General features: G+C 44.7%; 3 protein-coding genes across 3 annotated transcripts in view; 2 read left to right on the top strand and 1 right to left on the bottom strand.

Moving 5' to 3' along the window:
• LOC146970208 (uncharacterized) overlaps positions 1-14,326 on the bottom strand; it is a 168,299-nt gene that overhangs the window by 103,884 nt on the left and 50,089 nt on the right. The gene's annotated exons all lie outside the window — the stretch shown is intronic.
• LOC146970212 (uncharacterized) lies at positions 4,808-7,082 on the top strand (the record flags this gene model as incomplete). Its single annotated transcript, XM_085804434.1, has 6 exons — positions 4,808-5,026; positions 5,240-5,350; positions 5,911-6,052; positions 6,217-6,323; positions 6,540-6,746; positions 6,960-7,082. Coding segments are annotated over 6 exons (909 nt in total), but the record flags the coding sequence as incomplete, so codon positions are not given.
• Positions 8,364-13,927, top strand: LOC146970211 (uncharacterized). Its single transcript, XM_085804433.1, has 12 exons — positions 8,364-8,442; positions 8,607-8,698; positions 8,930-9,136; positions 9,350-9,460; positions 11,074-11,215; positions 11,380-11,447; positions 11,690-11,896; positions 12,110-12,220; positions 12,768-12,909; positions 13,080-13,168; positions 13,385-13,591; positions 13,805-13,927. The coding sequence occupies exons 1-12, from the start codon at positions 8,364-8,366 to the stop codon at positions 13,925-13,927; spliced, it is 1,578 nt and encodes a 525-aa protein (XP_085660559.1).

The raw sequence follows: 14,326 nt of genomic DNA, 5'->3' as shown, positions 1-14,326 counted from the left end.
ACTTTGTATTTCGCCTGTTGTTTCTGCAATAGAGACAAAAGTCTAATTGTTCTTCTCTTCTTTTTTCTCCTCAGGGCATCACCATGCTTTTCGTCTGTGCTCGAAACACATCAGACAACAGCTCAATTATCTTCCGCACACAGCAGAGAAACAACACAAATGCGGCGCTTAATGGAACAGAGAGGGTGAGGTCTTAACGGATGTAGCACAATCAATCAATTTGTTTATTTCGGGCATGTCAATTTAAATCATCATCATCACACTTCATCATCAAATAATACAATACATGGCCGAAAGGGAAAAGCGGGAGAAGCAAAAGCTTATCTAGTCCCGCCCCCATAAAGCACAGACATACTGTCTCATTTATGCACCATGGGCCGGATTTACTAAGATCCCAGATAGCGGGCGCTATATTGTTTGCACCCGCTAAAATATTGCGTGTTTGGTTAGCGCACGCAAAACAGCTGATCTACTAAGAGTAACCCGCTAAATGAAAACACGTGCAAACCGCAATATGTAAATGAGGGTTTTGCGAGTAGTAATCGTTTCCGCCATGGAGAGAGTGGACAGAGAGCTGGACGGACGAAGGGACAGAATGACATTTGATCCGATGCATACAATGACAGCATGTGTGTTCATCTCTCTCGCGCTCTGTTTAGATAAATAAACACAAATCGCTACAGGGCCCAACTCGTCATAGAGTGACAAACAGGCAGCAGCTGCAGCGACAATCACACACCTATAACATGTGTGTGTATGCCGCCCATGATCCAGTGGATTAATAGAAAGCTCAGGTGGGACACACGGATCTAAACGCTCTGACCACTGACCAGAGGGATCAAAGACGGGTGAAGGCAGCGGTGACGTCTCTCAGTCCGGGACCGGGACTGAGAGACGGAGCTGAGCAGCCAGGTACTGGAGAGGGAGGAGAGGAGAGGAAAAGAGAGGAGCGCACTGCAGGACAGACGTGTGCCGTGCGTAACGGCGCGTAAAAGACTTTTAACACGGCTGAAAAACTGTTACAGAATTACCCAGACGTGAGGAAATGCAGAGATGTAAGATCATGGAGCTCTGACAGGTATCAAACCAATAAACGCATACGTTTTCACAAAGTTGTATCAGTTAGTACATGGTTTTCAGACGTGGTAAATAAAGACGCAAAAACAGCCACCGCAATCTCTTCCTGGTTTGGTAAATCACATTGCCCTCGCTAAATAAATCGATTTGCATCTACTCCTCCCCGCCAAAAATGATGGCAGATTATGTATCACAATCATCTTCTACAGCTATCTGTATTGGTTTGACTTCTCCTCATGTTTCCTCACCAATATAATTTCTCACAATGGGCCAATTAAACTTGAACTGCATCTAATTTTAGCTCAGTATCTAACTATAATGTCACCTCACCTTCCCAGATTGTGAGAGAAATCCGTGGCTCGGTGGTAGGGAACGTGATCCGGTGCGAGTTTGTAGTCCCCATGGTGAACGCCACCAAACTGGGCAGCAGCAATGCCACCACCCTCTCCATCGTCATGGGAACTGGCCCCTTTAATACTAGTAAGTGGAAACAAGAGATCTGCAGCAATTCACTACTTGCTACTGATTCACATTGAATTTCAGCTGTAAATTATCCAAATTAAATCAAATGGCCTCCTTGGATCCAGATTCAGCCACACTACTGCTGTCAGACTTCTCACTGTTTAAACTCCTGGTTTTGCACAGCTACAGATGTGGTCGGTACCTTCAACCAGAGCTTTAACAGCGGCCTTCTGGATGTTGCCAACCCCGCCAGCACAGAGCCAGCACCAGCACCAGCACCAACAACACCAGTACTGACATTTTCCAATGCAACGGTTGATTCACCTTTATTTTTTCAGTAACTGTAGAGCTCCACAATGTTATAATAACTTTGGTCCTGGTAACAGGTTTTAGCCTTTGATTCAAACCAAACCAGAATCAGAAACGTGTTATTTTCTTGGTACAAAAAGAGACAAAAACAGCACATTAGCTCAGTGGGAGTAACTGTGTGTTGTGTTTACCACCAGGTGAACATCACTCGGGACGGGTGTGCAGTCAGTAAACTGTGTGTGGAGACACCAGACGACTGCGATCCTGCAGGAAATGGCACCTGTCTGTTTGGATCAGTGAATGCCAGCAGCCTGATGCCTCCCAACGGCACCGACCTGACCATCCAGCTCAGAGGAGAGTCAACAGGCTACGTCGCTCTGGGACTGACCGTCAACGCATCTGAGGTAAAAACAAACAAACAAAAAAAAACACTCACCCCAAGGCCTCATAAAAACCCAATCAGACAGATGGAGATGTTTAAAGTGCTGGTATTATACAAACAATACTGAACCAGATCACAGGATCTTGTAGGAAAAACTTGTTGACTTTGTATTTCGCCTGTTGTTTCTGCAATAGAGACAAAAGTCTAATTGTTCTTCTCTTCTTTTTTCTCCTCAGGGCATCACCATGCTTTTCGTCTGTGCTCGAAACACATCAGACAACAGCTCAATTATCTTCCGCACACAGCAGAGAAACAACACAAATGCGGCGCTTAATGGAACAGAGAGGGTGAGGTCCTAACGGATGTAGCACAGACATACTGTCTCATTTATGCACCATGGGCCGGATTTACTAAGATCCCAGATAGCGGGCGCTATATTGTTTGCACCCGCTAAAATATTGCGTGTTTGGTTAGTGCACGCAAAACAGCTGATCTACTAAGAGTAACCCGCTAAATGAAAACACGTGCAAACCGCAATATGTAAATGAGGGTTTTGCGAGTAGTAATCGTTTCCGCCATGGAGAGAGTGGACAGAGAGCTGGACGGACGAAGGGACAGAATGACATTTGATCCGATGCATACAATGACAGCATGTGTGTTCATCTCTCTCGCGCTCTGTTTAGATAAATAAACACAAATCGCTACAGGGCCCAACTCGTCATAGAGTGACAAACAGGCAGCAGCTGCAGCGACAATCACACACCTATAACATGTGTGTGTATGCCGCCCATGATCCAGTGGATTAATAGAAAGCTCAGGTGGGACACACGGATCTAAACGCTCTGACCACTGACCAGAGGGATCAAAGACGGGTGAAGGCAGCGGTGACGTCTCTCAGTCCGGGACCGGGACTGAGAGACGGAGCTGAGCAGCCAGGTACTGGAGAGGGAGGAGAGGAGAGGAAAAGAGAGGAGCGCACTGCAGGACAGACGTGTGCCGTGCGTAACGGCGCGTAAAAGACTTTTAACACGGCTGAAAAACTGTTACAGAATTACCCAGACGTGAGGAAATGCAGAGATGTAAGATCATGGAGCTCTGACAGGTATCAAACCAATAAACGCATACGTTTTCACAAAGTTGTATCAGTTAGTACATGGTTTTCAGACGTGGTAAATAAAGACGCAAAAACAGCCACCGCAATCTCTTCCTGGTTTGGTAAATCACATTGCCCTCGCTAAATAAATCGATTTGCATCTACTCCTCCCAGTATTTTTGCACGTTCTAGCTATTTGCATATTCATCAAGGCAAACACGCTAAATGGATTGCACGTGCTATTTTGCCCATTTGAGAGACGCAATCCTCGGTGCGTCCGGTTAGTAGATCAGGTTCCACGTGTGTTTGCGCGTGCAATCACATTTGCACACGTTTTAATACACGCAAACCTTTAGTAAATCCGGCCCATGTGTAATAGTAGGCACATTTTAGACATGTCATTCATATATGATCTTACTTGGTGTGTGGATCATAGTGTATTCTGAGACGTCACTCCAACATCTGTCAAAGATTTTTAGTCAGGATGGATTATTGAACATGAAGACTGTGACAATCTAATGATTCACATTGTTTTCCACGCCAAATGTCAGAAATCTGACCTGCAAAATCCACTTTTTTTCAACGTGTTCATGGTCCGTACATCAAATTTCCCCAGCAGCACTTGAACGCACCAATTTGGAGAGTAGTTTGAATCACTTTAGCAATATCAAGAATCACAAATTCAACTTTAAGAACAAAAATGATGGCAGATTATGTATCACAATCATCTTCTACAGCTATCTGTATTGGTTTGACTTCTCCTCATGTTTCCTCACCAATATAATTTCTCACAATGGGCCAATTAAACTTGAACTGCATCTAATTTTAGCTCAGTATCTAACTATAATGTCACCTCACCTTCCCAGATTGTGAGAGAAATCCGTGGCTCGGTGGTAGGGAACGTGATCCGGTGCGAGTTTGTAGTCCCCATGGTGAACGCCACCAAACTGGGCAGCAGCAAAGCCACCACCCTCTCCATCGTCATGGGAACTGGCCCCTTTAATGCTAGTAAGTGGAAACAAGAGATCTGCAGCAATTCACTACTTGCTACTGATTCACATTGAATTTCAGCTGTACATTATCCAAATTAAATCAAATGGCCTCCTTGGATCCAGATTCAGCCACACTACTGCTGTCAGACTTCTCACTGTTTAAACTCCTGGTTTTGCACAGCTACAGATGTGGTCGGTACGTTCAACCAGAGCTTTAACAGCGACCTTCTGGATGTTGCCAACCCCGCCAGCACAGAGCCAGCACCAACACCAGCACCAACAACACCAGTACTGACATTTTCCAATGCAACGGTTGGTTCACCTTTATTTTTTCAGTAACTGTAGAGCTCCGCAATGTTATAATAACTTTGGTCCTGGTAACAGGTTGTAGCCTTTGATTCAAACCAAACCAGAATCAGAAACGTGTTATTTTCTGGGTACAAAAAGAGACAAAAACAGCACATTAGCTCAGTGGGAGTAACTGTGTGTTGTGTTTACCACCAGGTGAACATCACTCGGGACGGGTGTGCAGTCAGTAAACTGTGTGTGGAGACACCAGACGACTGTGATCCTGCAGGAAATGGCACCTGTCTGTTTGGATCAGTGAATGCCAGCAGCCTGATGCCTCCCAACGGCACCGACCTGACCATCCAGCTCAGAGGAGAGTCAACAGGCTACGTCGCTCTGGGACTGACCGTCAATGCATCTGAGGTAAAAACAAACAAACAAAAAAAACACTCACCCCAAGGCCTCATAAAAACCCAATCAGACAGATGGAGATGTTTAAAGTGCTGGTATTATACAAACAATACTGAACCAGATCACAGGATCTTGTAGGAAAAACTTGTTGACTTTGTATTTCGCCTGTTGTTTCCGCAATAGAGACAAAAGTCTAATTGTTCTTCTCTTCTTTTTTCTCCTCAGGGCATCACCATGCTTTTCGTCTGTGCTCGAAACACATCAGACAACAGTTCAATTATCTTCCGCACACAGCAGAGAAACAACACAAATGCGGCGCTTAATGCAACAGAGAGGGTGAGGTCCTAACGGATGTAGCACAGACATACTGTCTCATTTATGCACCATGTGTAATAGTAGGCACATTTTAGACATGTCATTCAGATATGATCTTACTTGGTGTGTGGATCATAGTGTATTCTGACACGTCACTCCAACATCTGTCAAAGATTTTTAGTCAGGATGGATTATATTGAACATGAAGACTGTGACAATCTAATGATTCAATTTGTTTTCCACACCATTAATCGACCAAATGTCAGAAATCTGACCTGCAAAATCCACTTTTTTTCAAAGTGTTCATGGTGCGTACATCAAATTTCCCCAGCAGCACTTGAACGCACCAATTTGGAGAGTAGTTTGAATCACTTTAGCAATATCAAGAATCACAAATTCAACTTTAAGAACAAAAATGATGGCAGATTATGTATCACAATCATCTTCTACAGCTATCTGTATTGGTTTGACTTCTCCTCATGTTTCCTCACCAATATAATTTCTCACAATGGGCCAATTAAACTTGAACTGCATCTAATTTTAGCTCAGTATCTAACTATAATGTCACCTCACCTTCCCAGATTGTGAGAGAAATCCGTGGCTCGGTGGTAGGGAACGTGATCCGGTGCGAGTTTGTAGTCCCCATGGTGAACGCCACCAAACTGGGCAGCAGCAATGCCACCACCCTCTCCATCGTCATGGGAACTGGCCCCTTTAATACTAGTAAGTGGAAACAAGAGATCTGCAGCAATTCACTACTTGCTACTGATTCACATTGAATTTCAGCTGTAAATTATCCAAATTAAATCAAATGGCCTCCTTGGATCCAGATTCAGCCACACTACTGCTGTCAGACTTCTCACTGTTTAACTCCTGGTTTTGCACAGCTACAGATGTGGTCGGTACCTTCAACCAGAGCTTTAACAGCGGCCTTCTGGATGTTGCCAACCCCGCCAGCACAGAGCCAGCACCAGCACCAGCACCAACAACACCAGTACTGACATTTTCCAATGCAACGGTTGGTTCACCTTTATTTTTTCAGTAACTGTAGAGCTCCACAATGTTATAATAACTTTGGTCCTGGTAACAGGTTTTAGCCTTTGATTCAAACCAAACCAGAATCAGAAACGTGTTATTTTCTTGGTACAAAAAGAGACAAAAACAGCACATTAGCTCAGTGGGAGTAACTGTGTGTTGTGTTTACCACCAGGTGAACATCACTCGGGACGGGTGTGCAGTCAGTAAACTGTGTGTGGAGACACCAGACGACTGCGATCCTGCAGGAAATGGCACCTGTCTGTTTGGATCAGTGAATGCCAGCAGCCTGATGCCTCCCAACGGCACCGACCTGACCATCCAGCTCAGAGGAGAGTCAACAGGCTACGTCGCTCTGGGACTGACCGTCAACGCATCTGAGGTAAAAACAAACAAACAAAAAAAACACTCACCCCAAGGCCTCATAAAAACCCAATCAGACAGATGGAGATGTTTAAAGTGCTGGTATTATACAAACAATACTGAACCAGATCACAGGATCTTGTAGGAAAAACTTGTTGACTTTGTATTTCGCCTGTTGTTTCTGCAATAGAGACAAAAGTCTAATTGTTCTTCTCTTCTTTTTTCTCCTCAGGGCATCACCATGCTTTTCGTCTGTGCTCGAAACACATCAGACAACAGCTCAATTATCTTCCGCACACAGCAGAGAAACAACACAAATGCGGCGCTTAATGGAACAGAGAGGGTGAGGTCTTAACGGATGTAGCACAATCAATCAATTTGTTTATTTCGGGCATGTCAATTTAAATCATCATCATCACACTTCATCATCAAATAATACAATACATGGCCGAAAGGGAAAAGCGGGAGAAGCAAAAGCTTATCTAGTCCCGCCCCCATAAAGCACAGACATACTGTCTCATTTATGCACCATGGGCCGGATTTACTAAGATCCCAGATAGCGGGCACTATATTGTTTGCACCCGCTAAAATATTGCGTGTTTGGTTAGCGCACGCAAAACAGCTGATCTACTAAGAGTAACCCGCTAAATGAAAACACGTGCAAACCGCAATATGTAAATGAGGGTTTTGCGAGTAGTAATCGTTTCCGCCATGGAGAGAGTGGACAGAGAGCTGGACGGACGAAGGGACAGAATGACATTTGATCCGATGCATACAATGACAGCATGTGTGTTCATCTCTCTCGCGCTCTGTTTAGATAAATAAACACAAATCGCTACAGGGCCCAACTCGTCATAGAGTGACAAACAGGCAGCAGCTGCAGCGACAATCACACACCTATAACATGTGTGTGTATGCCGCCCATGATCCAGTGGATTAATAGAAAGCTCAGGTGGGACACACGGATCTAAACGCTCTGACCACTGACCAGAGGGATCAAAGACGGGTGAAGGCAGCGGTGACGTCTCTCAGTCCGGGACCGGGACTGAGAGACGGAGCTGAGCAGCCAGGTACTGGAGAGGGAGGAGAGGAGAGGAAAAGAGAGGAGCGCACTGCAGGACAGACGTGTGCCGTGCGTAACGGCGCGTAAAAGACTTTTAACACGGCTGAAAAACTGTTACAGAATTACCCAGACGTGAGGAAATGCAGAGATGTAAGATCATGGAGCTCTGACAGGTATCAAACCAATAAACGCATACGTTTTCACAAAGTTGTATCAGTTAGTACATGGTTTTCAGACGTGGTAAATAAAGACGCAAAAACAGCCACCGCAATCTCTTCCTGGTTTGGTAAATCACATTGCCCTCGCTAAATAAATCGATTTGCATCTACTCCTCCCCGCCAAAAATGATGGCAGATTATGTATCACAATCATCTTCTACAGCTATCTGTATTGGTTTGACTTCTCCTCATGTTTCCTCACCAATATAATTTCTCACAATGGGCCAATTAAACTTGAACTGCATCTAATTTTAGCTCAGTATCTAACTATAATGTCACCTCACCTTCCCAGATTGTGAGAGAAATCCGTGGCTCGGTGGTAGGGAACGTGATCCGGTGCGAGTTTGTAGTCCCCATGGTGAACGCCACCAAACTGGGCAGCAGCAATGCCACCACCCTCTCCATCGTCATGGGAACTGGCCCCTTTAATACTAGTAAGTGGAAACAAGAGATCTGCAGCAATTCACTACTTGCTACTGATTCACATTGAATTTCAGCTGTAAATTATCCAAATTAAATCAAATGGCCTCCTTGGATCCAGATTCAGCCACACTACTGCTGTCAGACTTCTCACTGTTTAACTCCTGGTTTTGCACAGCTACAGATGTGGTCGGTACCTTCAACCAGAGCTTTAACAGCGGCCTTCTGGATGTTGCCAACCCCGCCAGCACAGAGCCAGCACCAGCACCAGCACCAACAACACCAGTACTGACATTTTCCAATGCAACGGTTGATTCACCTTTATTTTTTCAGTAACTGTAGAGCTCCACAATGTTATAATAACTTTGGTCCTGGTAACAGGTTTTAGCCTTTGATTCAAACCAAACCAGAATCAGAAACGTGTTATTTTCTTGGTACAGAAAGAGACAAAAACAGCACATTAGCTCAGTGGGAGTAACTGTGTGTTGTGTTTACCACCAGGTGAACATCACTCGGGACGGGTGTGCAGTCAGTAAACTGTGTGTGGAGACACCAGACGACTGCGATCCTGCAGGAAATGGCACCTGTCTGTTTGGATCAGTGAATGCCAGCAGCCTGATGCCTCCCAACGGCACCGACCTGACCATCCAGCTCAGAGGAGAGTCAACAGGCTACGTCGCTCTGGGACTGACCGTCAACGCATCTGAGGTAAAAACAAACAAACAAAAAAAACACTCACCCCAAGGCCTCATAAAAACCCAATCAGACAGATGGAGATGTTTAAAGTGCTGGTATTATACAAACAATACTGAACCAGATCACAGGATCTTGTAGGAAAAACTTGTTGACTTTGTATTTCGCCTGTTGTTTCTGCAATAGAGACAAAAGTCTAATTGTTCTTCTCTTCTTTTTTCTCCTCAGGGCATCACCATGCTTTTCGTCTGTGCTCGAAACACATCAGACAACAGCTCAATTATCTTCCGCACACAGCAGAGAAACAACACAAATGCGGCGCTTAATGGAACAGAGAGGGTGAGGTCCTAACGGATGTAGCACAGACATACTGTCTCATTTATGCACCATGGGCCGGATTTACTAAGATCCCAGATAGCGGGCGCTATATTGTTTGCACCCGCTAAAATATTGCGTGTTTGGTTAGTGCACGCAAAACAGCTGATCTACTAAGAGTAACCCGCTAAATGAAAACACGTGCAAACCGCAATATGTAAATGAGGGTTTTGCGAGTAGTAATCGTTTCCGCCATGGAGAGAGTGGACAGAGAGCTGGACGGACGAAGGGACAGAATGACATTTGATCCGATGCATACAATGACAGCATGTGTGTTCATCTCTCTCGCGCTCTGTTTAGATAAATAAACACAAATCGCTACAGGGCCCAACTCGTCATAGAGTGACAAACAGGCAGCAGCTGCAGCGACAATCACACACCTATAACATGTGTGTGTATGCCGCCCATGATCCAGTGGATTAATAGAAAGCTCAGGTGGGACACACGGATCTAAACGCTCTGACCACTGACCAGAGGGATCAAAGACGGGTGAAGGCAGCGGTGACGTCTCTCAGTCCGGGACCGGGACTGAGAGACGGAGCTGAGCAGCCAGGTACTGGAGAGGGAGGAGAGGAGAGGAAAAGAGAGGAGCGCACTGCAGGACAGACGTGTGCCGTGCGTAACGGCGCGTAAAAGACTTTTAACACGGCTGAAAAACTGTTACAGAATTACCCAGACGTGAGGAAATGCAGAGATGTAAGATCATGGAGCTCTGACAGGTATCAAACCAATAAACGCATACGTTTTCACAAAGTTGTATCAGTTAGTACATGGTTTTCAGACGTGGTAAATAAAGACGCAAAAACAGCCACCGCAATCTCTTCCTGGTTTGGTAAATCACATTGCCCTCGCTAAATAAATCGATTTGCATCTACTCCTCCCAGTATTTTTGCACGTTCTAGCTATTTACATATTCATCAAGGCAAACACGCTAAATGGATTGCACGTGCTATTTTGCCCATTTGAGAGACGCAATCCTCGGTGCGTCCGGTTAGTAGATCAGGTTCCACGTGTGTTTGCGCGTGCAATCACATTTGCACACGTTTTAATACACGCAAACCTTTAGTAAATCCGGCCCCATGTGTAATAGTAGGCACATTTTAGACATGTCATTCATATATGATCTTACTTGGTGTGTGGATCATAGTGTATTCTGAGACGTCACTCCAACATCTGTCAAAGATTTTTAGTCAGGATGGATTATTGAACATGAAGACTGTGACAATCTAATGATTCACATTGTTTTCCACGCCAAATGTCAGAAATCTGACCTGCAAAATCCACTTTTTTTCAACGTGTTCATGGTCCGTACATCAAATTTCCCCAGCAGCACTTGAACGCACCAATTTGGAGAGTAGTTTGAATCACTTTAGCAATATCAAGAATCACAAATTCAACTTTAAGAACAAAAATGATGGCAGATTATGTATCACAATCATCTTCTACAGCTATCTGTATTGGTTTGACTTCTCCTCATGTTTCCTCACCAATATAATTTCTCACAATGGGCCAATTAAACTTGAACTGCATCTAATTTTAGCTCAGTATCTAACTATAATGTCACCTCACCTTCCCAGATTGTGAGAGAAATCCGTGGCTCGGTGGAAGGGAACGTGATCCGGTGCGAGTTTGTAGTCCCCATGGTGAACGCCACCAAACTGGGCAGCAGCAATGCCACCACCCTCTCCATCGTCATGGGAACTGGCCCCTTTAATGCTAGTAAGTGGAAACAAGAGATCTGCAGCAATTCACTACTTGCTACTGATTCACATTGAATTTCAGCTGTAAATGATCCAAATTAAATCAAATGGCCTCCTTGGATCCAGATTCAGCCACACTACTGCTGTCAGACTTCTCACTGTTTAACTCCTGGTTTTGCACAGCTACAGATGTGGTCGGTACCTTCAACCAGAGCTTTAACAGCGGCCTTCTGGATGTTGCCAACCCGCCAGCACAGAGCCAGCACCAACAACACCAGTACTGACATTTTCCAATGCAACGGTTGGTTCACCTTTATTTTTTCAGTGACTGTAGAGCTCCACAATGTTATAATAACTTTGGTCCTGGTAACAGGTTTTAGCCTTTGATTCAAACCAAACCAGAATCAGAAACGTGTTATTTTCTTGGTACAATAAGAGACAAAAACAGCACATTAGCTCAGTGGGAGTAACTGTGTGTTGTGTTTACCACCAGGTGAACATCACTCGGGACGGGTGTGCAGTCACTAAACTGTGTGTGGAGACACCAGACGACTGTGATCCTGCAGGAAATGGCACCTGTCTGTTTGGATCAGTGAATGCCAGCAGCCTGATGCCTCCCAACGGCACCGACCTGACCATCCAGCTCAGAGGAGAGTCAACAGGCTACGTCGCTCTGGGACTGACCGTCAACGCATCTGAGGTAAAAACAAACAAACAAAAAAAACACTCACCCCAAGGCCTCATAAAAACCCAATCAGACAGATGGAGATGTTTAAAGTGCTGGTATTATACAAACAATACTGAACCAGATCACAGGATCTTGTAGGAAAAACTTGTTGACTTTGTATTTCGCCTGTTGTTTCCGCAATAGAGACAAAAGTCTAATTGTTCTTCTCTTCTTTTTTCTCCTCAGGGCATCACCATGCTTTTCGTCTGTGCTCGAAACACATCAGACAACACCTCAATTATCTTCCGCACACAGCAGAGAAACAACACAAATGCGGCGCTTAATGGAACAGAGAGGGTGAGGTCCTAACGGATGTAGCACAGACATACTGTCTCATTTATGCACCATGTGTAATAGTAGGCACATTTTAGACATGTCATTCAGATATGATCTTACTTGGTGTGTGGATCATAGTGTATTCTGACACGTCACTCCAACATCTGTCAAAGATTTTTAGTCAGGATGGATTATTGAACATGAAGACTGTGACAATCTAATGATTCACATTGTTTTCCATGCCAAATGTCAGAAATCTGACCTGCAAAATCCACTTTTTTTCAAAGTGTTCATGGTCCGTACTTCAAATTTCCCCAGCAGCACTTGAACGCACCAATTTGGAGAGTAGTTTGAATCACTTTAGCAATATCAAGAATCACAAATTCAACTTTAAGAACAAAAATGATGGCAGATTATGTATCACAATCATCTTCTACAGCTATCTGTATTGGTTTGACTTCTCCTCATGTTTCCTCACCAATATAATTTCTCACAATGGGCCAATTAAACTTGAACTGCATCTAATTTTAGCTCAGTATCTAACTATAATGTCACCTCACCTTCCCAGATTGTGAGAGAAATCCGTGGCGCGGTGGTAGGGAACGTGATCCGGTGCGAGTTTGTAGTCCCCATGGTGAACGCCACCAAACTGGGCAGCAGCAAAGCCACCACCCTCTCCATCGTCATGGGAACTGGCCCCTTTAATGCTAGTAAGTGGAAACAAGAGATCTGCAGCAATTCACTACTTGCTACTGATTCACATTGAATTTCAGCTGTAAATTATCCAAATTAAATCAAATGGCCTCCTTGGATCCAGATTCAGCCACACTACTGCTGTCAGACTTCTCACTGTTTAACTCCTGGTTTTGCACAGCTACAGATGTGGTCGGTACGTTCAACCAGAGCTTTAACAGCGGCCTTCTGGATGTTGCCAACCCCGCCAGCACAGAGCCAGCACCAACAACACCAGTACTGACATTTTCCAATGCAACGGTTGGTTTACCTTTATTTTTTCAGTAACTGTAGAGCTCCGCAATGTTATAATAACTTTGGTCCTGGTAACAGGTTTTAGCCTTTGATTCAAACCAAACCAGAATCAGAAACGTGTTATTTTCTTGGTACAAAAAGAGACAAAAACAGCACATTAGCTCAGTGGGAGTAACTGTGTGTTGTGTTTACCACCAGGTGAACATCACTCGGGACGGGTGTGCAGTCAGTAAACTGTGTGTGGAGACACCAGACGACTGTGATCCTGCAGGAAATGGCACCTGTCTGTTTGGATCAGTGAATGCCAGCAGCCTGATGCCTCCCAACGGCACCGACCTGACCATCCAGCTCAGAGGAGAGTCAACAGGCTACGTCGCTCTGGGACTGACCGTCAACGCATCTGAGGTAAAAACAAACAAACAAAAAAAACACTCACCCCAAGGCCTCATAAAAACCCAATCAGACAGATGGAGATGTTTAAAGTGCTGGTATTATACAAACAATACTGAACCAGATCACAGGATCTTGTAGGAAAAACTTGTTGACTTTGTATTTCGCCTGTTGTTTCCGCAATAGAGACAAAAGTCTAATTGTTCTTCTCTTCTTTTTTCTCCTCAGGGCATCACCATGCTTTTCGTCTGTGCTCGAAACACATCAGACAACAGCTCAATTATCTTCCGCACACAGCAGAGAAACAACACAAATGCGGCGCTTAATGGAACAGAGAGGGTGAGGTCCTAACGGATGTAGCACAGACATACTGTCTCATTTATGCACCATGGGCCGGATTTACTAAGATCCCAGATAGCGGGCGCTATATTGTTTGCACCCGCTAAAATATTGCGTGTTTGGTTAGTGCACGCAAAACAGCTGATCTACTAAGAGTAACCCGCTAAATGAAAACACGTGCAAACCGCAATATGTAAATGAGGGTTTTGCGAGTAGTAATCGTTTCCGCCATGGAGAGAGTGGACAGAGAGCTGGACGGACGAAGGGACAGAATGACATTTGATCCGATGCATACAATGACAGCATGTGTGTTCATCTCTCTCGCGCTCTGTTTAGATAAATAAACACAAATCGCTACAGGGCCCAACTCGTCATAGAGTGACAAACAGGCAGCAGCTGCAGCGACAATCA

The sequence above is a fragment of the Trachurus japonicus genome, chromosome 17 (assembly GCF_045865225.1).
Source record: "Trachurus japonicus isolate A0001 chromosome 17, Traja_1.0".
Lineage (NCBI taxonomy): Eukaryota > Metazoa > Chordata > Actinopteri > Carangiformes > Carangidae > Trachurus > Trachurus japonicus.
This window is presented reverse-complemented; position numbering and strand designations above follow the sequence as displayed.

What these genes read in the sequence shown, in the direction of transcription:
- LOC146970211 (XM_085804433.1), top strand. Translation starts at nt 8,364, where the DNA reads ATGGTGAACGCCACCAAACTGGGCAGCAGCAATGCCACCACCCTCTCC. An exon ending in AACTGGCCCCTTTAATGCTA is followed by an intron (nt 11,216 to 11,379) that starts GTAAGTGGAAAC and finishes GGTTTTGCACAG; the next exon opens with CTACAGATGTGGTCGGTACC. An exon ending in AACTGGCCCCTTTAATGCTA is followed by an intron (nt 12,910 to 13,079) that starts GTAAGTGGAAAC and finishes GCACAGCTACAG; the next exon opens with ATGTGGTCGGTACGTTCAAC.